Here is an 8,578-nt window from a genome sequence, read left to right as displayed (position 1 = left end):
TTGTTTCAATGCTGATTAAACCTAATCAGCATTCGACTGCCTCACCCCAACCCTAGCTTCTAAAGAACTGAATAAGTCACGTCTGTTATTTAGCATAAAGGTAGAAGCTCTAGAAGACCTATTGTTTAATCAACTTTGAGAGCCATCCCCTGTTGGGCCAGACAAAGAATGAGTATTCCTGTAGTTTGGAAACAACTGACACTGACTTGGTGAGATCCTGTGGCCGGGTGTGGCCACAAGACACATGGAGTAGGAACACCTTTTCCTTTGAAGACATCTGACCAATACGGAGGGATGTAATTTGAGGAACCACCCTCAGCTCCTTAGGATACATTTGGAAACTTCACAATGGTTAAGGACTGTTTGAATGTGTCTCTGGAAGGGGAGGCATGTTTGGCAGTCCACTGCTGGCAGTGTTTTATTGATGTATTGTTTTGTATTGTTTAGACTGCAAAATTGTGACCCCATAAGGAAGCATGCTTGCAGTCCACTGCTGGCAGTGTAACATTTGTTTTTGTCATGTCGTTTTCACCATGTTGTTTATTAAACCTTTTGCTTAACTTTCAATTGGACTCTAGCCTTCTCCTTCGTCCTCAGGAATCAAACGAACACGTTGTGTGCTTTTACATTTTCTAACAATAACCACCAGATGGGAAAAAGCTCCCGTCCAGTCCTCGCCCTGTTGTGTCTTCGTGGCTTTGTAATCTCAGGTTGTTTGGAGCAAGCTCTTAGTCTCGGCCCCCTCTACCAGATGGGTCTGACCCATGAGTTTGCTGGGGACAGGGGGAGCTGCCCCCCTGGTGGCTGAAACAGGTAAAATGAGTGGAATAACTACGTCTGGCATCATCAGATATTTTATAAATATCTTAAATAACACAAAACAACTAAATGGTGGTAGGTAATACATCTGATTTCATATACTGCTTTAGTAAAAAAAAAAAAGTACACTGTGTTCCAAATTATTATGCAAATTATATTTTTCACTGATTTTCCTAAATAGTCAATGCAAATGACAGTCAGTATAATTTTCAAGTCACCAACCGTTGGGGTATAAGTCGAATTACATTGAACAAACCACCCAATGAAAACTGTATTTTTTTTTAATATTTAAAATTAAAAAACTGAAAATGCACTGTTCCAAATTATTATGCACAACAGAGTTTCAAAGCATTTTATAGGTTGTAAAGATCTGAAAATGGTAATTTGCTGAATTTGCAGCATTAGGAGGTCATATTTACTGAAATCAAAAGCTATTTCAATCCAACCCATCTTAACAGCTTCCATGTTAACATAGGACCCATTCTTTGATTTCACATTCACAGTTCTTGCATCCATTGAACTTGTGAGTTTATGGAGAGTTTCTGCTTGAATGTCTTTGCAGGATGTCAGAATAGCCTCCCAGAGCTGCTGTTTTGATGTGAACTGCCCCCCACCCTCATAGATCTTTTGCTTGAGGATGCTCCAAAGGTTCTCAATAGGGTTGAGGTCAGGGGAGGATGGGGGCCACACCATGAGTTTCTCTCCTTACAAGCAGAAAAGATTGCAGTGGGCCCAGAAATACATGAAGACTAATTTTCAAACAGTCTTGTTTACTGATGAGTGCCGTGCAAACCTGGCTGGTCCAGATGGATGGAGCAGTGGACTGTTGGTGGGTGGACACCATGTCCCAGTAAGGCTGTGACATCAGCAAGGAGGTGGAGGAGTCATGTTCTGGTCCAGAATCATGGGGAGAGAGCTGGTAGGCCCATTTAGGGTCCCTGAAGGTGTGACAATGACCTTGGCAAAGTATGTAGAGTTTCTGACTGACCACTTTCTTCCATGGTACAAAAAGAAGAACTGTGCCTTGCAAAATCATTTTCACGCATGACAATACACCAAGTCATGCTGCAAAGAATATCTCTGTGTCATAGGCTGCTATGGGCATACAATGAGAGAAACTCATGGTGTGGCCCCCATCCTCCCCTGACCTCAACCCTACTGAGAACCTTTGGAGCATCCTCAAGCAAAAGATCTATGAGGGTGGGGGGCAGTTCACATCAAAACAGCAGCTCTGGGAGGCTATTCTGACATCCTGCAAATACATTCAAGCAGAAACTCTCCATGAACTCACAAATTCAATGGATGCAAGAACTGTGAATGTGAAATCAAAGAATGGCTCCTATGTTAACATGGAAGCTGTTAAGATGGGTTGGATTGAAATAGCTTTTGATTTCAGTAAATATGACCTCCTAATGCTGCAAATTCAGCAAATGACCATTTTCAGATCTTTACAACCTATAAAATGCTTTGAAACTCTGTTGTGCATAATAATTTGGAACAGTGCATTTTCAGTTTTTTATTTTTAAATATAAAAAAAAAATACAGTTTTCATTGGGTGGTTTGTTCAATGTAATTCGACTTATACCCCAACGGTTTGTGACTTGGAAATTAGCGGCTCTCAGATATAAACATGTCAGGAATTAATGTTGAGGCTTGCTACACGTAAATATCATTACATTTTATCAGCCGTGGAGAGTAACTCTGCCTGTAGTGGAATGGCTTCGAATGACGACCAAAAACGCTTGTCTTTTACTGTGACCATTTACTGTTCAATATGTTGCAGTTTTACAAACAAGAAAGTGAACAACTGGAGCCTGACGGACATGTAACCTACTTCAAAATAAAAGCACTTCCTGTGATGTTTCGCAGTAAAACTAAATTACTGTTAAATAAGGTTGTGTAGGCTACCTTTTCACAAATCAGCTGTAAATCAAGTACTGTAAATAATGTTAATAGTGAGTTTTAATCACACTATAATTGAACATTTCCTTTAGAGTGTTTTAAACTAAACAACATAAATTTCTTATTCAAGTGCTATAAAACATTTTACAACAATGCCGTACTTTTGAGTATTTTCATTTTCTCCTACTTGCCTATTATATGTTTTACTTATCTATTTTGTATAGCTTTAGTTACTTTGCATATTTATATTAATTATACAAAATATGAATAATCTATGATGTATTAAAGTGGATAAAGACGAGACTTTATTGATCCGGTGGTGAAATTCACAAGCTAGCTGCCAAATCAAACTTCCCCTGTTATTTTGGTGAAAGTAACTCAAAAGTAATGCAAAAGTAGTGTAACGCATTACAATTCAGAGACAGTAATATTGTAATATAACTAATTACTCTCAAATGACAGTAACTAGTAATCTATAATGTATTACATTTTGGAAGTAACTTGCCCAGCGCTGTTAGTGAGTTAATCTACTGAAATGCCCCCCCCCCCACCATAACTATGTTAGTGAGTTAATCTACTGAAATGGCCCCCCCACCATAACAATGTTAGTGAGTTAATCTACTGAAATGGCCCCCCCACCATAACAATGTTAGTGAGTTAATCTACTGAAATGGCCCCCCCACCATAACAATGTTAGTGAGTTAATCTACTGAAATGGCCCCCCCACCATAACTATGTTAGTGAATAAATCTACTGAAATGGCCCCCCCACCATAACAATGTTAGTGAGTTAATCTACTGAAATGGCCCCCCCCCATAACAATGTTAGTGAGTTAATCTACTGAAATGGCCCCCCCACCATAACAATGTTAGTGAGTTAATCTACTGAAATGGCCCCCCCACCATAACAATGTTAGTGAGTTAATCTACTGAAATGCCCCCCCACCATAACAATGTTAGTGAGTTAATCTACTGAAATGCCCCCCCACCATAACAATGTTAGTGAGTTAATCTACTGAAATGGCCCCCCCCACCATAACAATGTTAGTGAGTTAATCTACTGAAATGGCCCCCCCCCCCCCCACCAGAGGAGTGTGATGTGTCAGATCAGAAAGCAGAGGTTTAGTCACTATGTCATGGTGTAATAAAACAATGGGAATCTGTATATATTTGCGAAGCGTAAACCATTACAGAAGGTGGGGGGGGTCATGTCTTTTTTGGCTAAAGGTCCCAAAACTCCTCCAGTGGCCCCTTCAATAAATAAGGAACAGTCCCTAAGTTAGTAACACGAAGAAATAAAGTAAGTCCCATGGTTGATGAAACAGGGAGGATCTGGTCTATAAAGAGGCTCTGAGTTCTGGTCTCTGCAGCAGATCAACAACAGCTAAACCATGGGGAACCAGTCTAGTGCCTATGTTAGTGGGGATGGAAACTATGGTAAGTATGTTTCTTAGTGAATTGTGTTGTTGTGATTAATAGACTGGAAGTTTTTGTTGTTTTATATTATAATTATTAATACTTTAAATATTTGCAATATATGTGTTTTTAATTATTTTATAAATGAAGTGAGACTTTAAATAACAGGAAGGATTTGTTTTGAGATATTTTTTTCATTGTCTAGTAGGATTAGTAGTGCAGTTTACACAAACTAGACGACACAGATTTCTATAATGATTTGACGATGTGACTCTGGTCCCATTCACACACTGAGTTCACTCTGATTACTGACACTAATCTGTGAAACATGTTGCATGATGCCTAAATGTTTTTCTTTACAGTACACCTGAGGTCCGCGCCTTCATGCAGTAAGATATGAAGTTTATTTCTGAACTTTGAACTTTTATTATATTTTTTCATATTGAATTATACATGTTAATCCTTTTGTTTAACTCCATTTGCCTATTACCTAATAATTACACAATTTTCTCTTCAGCTTTGAGTGAACAAATACATTCTACAAGTCAACTTAACTTTGCAATATATTAACTGTATTTATTTATTCTGTATAATTCCAAGTGTTGCAGACTATATTTACATGTTTTCTAAATGTGTTTCTTTGTAGTGTCGATGCCGCCTTCTCGCAGTAAGATATGAAGTTTATTTCTAAACAACCTTCAGACTTTTATTATAATCATAATTTATATAAAACGATACATGTTGTTAATCAATTTAAGTAATTCCATAATTCCTCTTCAGCTGTGAGTGAACCATGGAGGAAAATATCTTGGGGGTGAGTTCACTTTGACTTGTTTCTGCTCTCTGCTATTTAACATAATCTACACAAGTGTAGTATTGGCTTTAGTTGCCTTTATTGATAGGAGGGATTAAGTAAGGAATGTGTGAGAGAGAGGGAGGTGACATGCAGCAAAGGGCCACAGGTCGGAACCAAACCTGCGGCTGGAATTCAGTTTCAAACGTACACACGAGTTACACTTTATGAAAGGAAACTGGACTTCTATCAAGCGGGAGAAATTTGGGGAATTCTTTAAAATCTAAAATGAAATGTGATCCTGTCTTAACAGAGACAATGCGAGGGATCTCCAGTATGTGAAGGAGTATAAGCCTGGAAACGAGGACATCAAACATGTCCGAATCCTTCTGTACGGACCCAACGGAGCTGGAAAGTCCAGCTTCATCAAGTCTGTCAGCAGCGTCATACGAGGCAGAGTGACTACTCCTGCTTTGACCTCTGACAAAAGTTACAGTGGAACAGTAAGACAACTTTAGATCAACCTCTAAAGCAACATCGGCTGTTTGATAAATCTTTCTCTTTAACTTTTCCCCCAACTTAACCCTAACTAAATGATCTGCATGAGAATAAACAGAGTTTAGTCTGACATTAATGTATCAGGGACGTCATACAGAATAAACACTGCAGAACCATAAATCTGTAGATTACTGTGATTAAAACGAGTATTTAATCTTTGTGTGTTACAGTATGAAACGTTTAAAATCAGAGAAGAAGAAGGAAACCCAGAGTCATTCTGTCATTTTGTCTTCAATGACGTCATGGATCTGAAGGATGGAGATGGAATCAGTTCTGACGACATCAAGCTGACCCTGAAAGGACATGTGAAGGAGGGTTACCAGGTACCACTCTCACTTTAGTCAACTTTAAAGAGACCCTATTATACTGCATCAGCATCATATCTGTACTCTTGGGGGTCACTAAAATAGGTTTACATGCTTTGATGTTCAACAAACATATTATGTTTCTCTTACTGCCCATTGCTGCAACTCTTCTGTCTGAATCACTGTCTGAACTTGGCCCGCCTTTCTGAAAAACCTGGTGCACTCTGATTGGTCAGCTGGCCCACTCTGTTGTGATTGGTCAACCAAATTACAAACAAGCAGCTGGTGGGCTGCGCTGGCTGAGGCTGCTCATATGGGCAGCACATCTGAAAAACTCAGCTGGCTTTCTCAATCAACAAGATCATTAACGAGGAATTTCAAAGAGGAATGTGGGCGAGACGTTTTAGGCAGTTGAGAACAAGTGCTCTCTGGGGGAGAGAAAGATCCATTTGGAGTGAAATGTGTTCTTTTGTACTTTATATATCTATTACATACACAAAAACTATACAGCACACTAAAATACGGGGAAAATCCAAAAAAGCTTAACAGGGGCTCTTTAACATGAATTAGTGGTCAGCTAACATGACGTTTGTCATTTTAATGAAGTAAGAGTTGATTTGCTGCAACACCAGCAGGGCTATTATAGTTTAGTCAACCATTATAACCTTGCCTAGGGCTGTGCAATCATTCAGATTTGGATCACCAGTTCACCTCCTAACAATCACAAAAACAATGGAATTGAGAAAACATTTCAAAGTGTTTTCACTGTTGATGTGTAATTATTTTAACTTCAATGGATGCAACATCTTTCCAAAAGTCAACCAGTAATCGTCTTACACTCTTAAACACAGTGTCATAATGTAATTGTGTTTTCCAGTTCAAGCCTTCCTCTCCACTGTCTGATGATGACCCAGGCTACAACCCCCGTCCCTCTGCAGACGACCAAGTTCATGTTCTGGTTTGTGTGCTTTCTGCTAACTCAGCAGAAATCCCAGACTCAGTTCTGAAGAAGATGGCAGACATCAGAGAGGCAGCCAGTGAGCTGGGTAAGCAGGTTAACTTGATCTCAAGTCAGTGGTCAGACTCCAACACTCAAACAGGAGTTCAGCACTTTAACACTGAGTCCATACTCAATAATTTATCACAGTTTGATACAGCCCATAATACAAAGATCAGGACTAAAAAACTCAAATAATGTTCAGGTTTCAGGTCAGATTTAAGCTTTTTCCTGACGTAAGTTTGCATTTTTACTGAGAGCTTGTTCAGACATGTTTATAGTTTTTTATAGTTGTTTGTTGGATTTAATGAACAGAAACTTCCTGAAAAAACTAAAATACTGAGTGTTTCTGTCTGCAGGGATTCCCCAAATGGCAATAGGCACCTACATTGATTTAGCCTGTCCTGAAACTGAAAATGATCTGAAGAATGTGTACAAGAGCCAGAACCTGAAGAAAAAGGTGAGTTCGTACATAAATATAACCTCATGTGTTTTAACTCTGTAGTCCAAATATGTTCAGTATATGAGCACAGAAACCCACATAAGTCCCATTGTTTACCACTCAGGTGAAAGACTTCAGCGCAGCAGTGGGAGTCCCAGAGAACTACATCTTTCCTGTGAAGAACTACAGTGATGAAACCGACATCAATGATGATGTCGACACTCTCATCCTGAACGCACTGAGACAAATGATCAACCTTGGAGACGACTTCATTTACAAAATGTAAAACTATGTTAGAGAAAGCAGTGAGTCTGGGATGTCCAGTTATAATCTGTTGGCAGGTCTCTTTGACAGTTAATGTCTGTATTTGATGAAGACTGTTGTCTCTATAAGACAGCTGGGATCTGATCCTAGTGGCCAACACATACATGGAATTGCATGTTTGCATGTTTGTGATGAATAAATTCTGTGGCTTGCAGTCAGTGTGCAGGTGTTATTATTTTCATCAACATTTTTTTTATTTCTGTCTTCCTGAAATCACAGAACACACACACGTCAGCCTCTTACACGGCTGCACTAACTCAGGATTTACTAATTTCCTTCTCCATAATAACATTATCTTATTTAAACAATATAAATGATCACATTACATTACTACCCCCACTCATATACTCTCTAGCAACTTACGTACATACATAATGAGAGCAACTTTCCCAGTGCCTTAAAGCCTGCTATAAAGGCTGCTATAAAGGCTGCTATAACCAATGTGTACAAATCTGCTATAACCCATGTGTATAAATCTGCTATAACCCATGTGTATAAATCTGCTATAACCCATGTGTATAAATCTGCTATAACCCATGTGTATAAATCTGCTATAACCCATGTGTATAAATCTGGTGATAAACAGGTTAGTAGTTAGTCACCTATCAACATCCTACCAGTCATCTCAAAGGTCATTGAAACTGTAAACACCTTCCCAGGTGAACCTGGTTCTCCAGGAGGAATGTGCACATACGTAGAGTCATAACCAGGGATGTTGCTGGTGGTGAAGAAACTGATATTTTTCAGGTGGACATGCTTATATCTTGGCCTGGTAGAAAAACCACATGTTCCCCAATGTCAACAATGTGCCCAAACAGCAAACCCCAACCACTTAACATTAGGAAAAAGGACTTGCTGTTGTGATGAAGACAGAACGGACCCAAACGCTAGGCTCAGCAGGAAAAAACAAGTTTTATTGAGGGAGAGGGAAGTGGAAGGAGTGGGGAGGCGGACGCCGAGGACAGGAGTAAGGGCTCTGGGGCTGGGGTAGGACGATGAGGGAGACTGCTGGGATAGGTTGGT

The 8,578-nt window shown here is 39.4% G+C and overlaps 1 protein-coding gene across 1 annotated transcript; it reads left to right on the top strand.

Moving 5' to 3' along the window:
* The first annotated feature begins 4,745 nt into the window (after window positions 1–4,745).
* Window positions 4,746–7,709, top strand: LOC116064173 (interferon-induced protein 44-like). The gene is made up of 7 exons (XM_031319218.2): window positions 4,746–4,803; window positions 4,917–4,950; window positions 5,243–5,432; window positions 5,658–5,810; window positions 6,670–6,838; window positions 7,149–7,249; window positions 7,356–7,709. The coding sequence occupies exons 1-7, from the start codon at window positions 4,767–4,769 to the stop codon at window positions 7,515–7,517; spliced, it is 846 nt and encodes a 281-aa protein (XP_031175078.2). The 5' UTR covers window positions 4,746–4,766; the 3' UTR covers window positions 7,518–7,709.
* The last annotated feature ends 869 nt before the right edge of the window (window positions 7,710–8,578 follow it).

The sequence above is a fragment of the Sander lucioperca genome, chromosome 8, assembly GCF_008315115.2.
Source record: "Sander lucioperca isolate FBNREF2018 chromosome 8, SLUC_FBN_1.2, whole genome shotgun sequence".
Classification (NCBI taxonomy): Eukaryota; Metazoa; Chordata; class Actinopteri; order Perciformes; family Percidae; genus Sander; species Sander lucioperca.
This window is presented reverse-complemented; position numbering and strand designations above follow the sequence as displayed.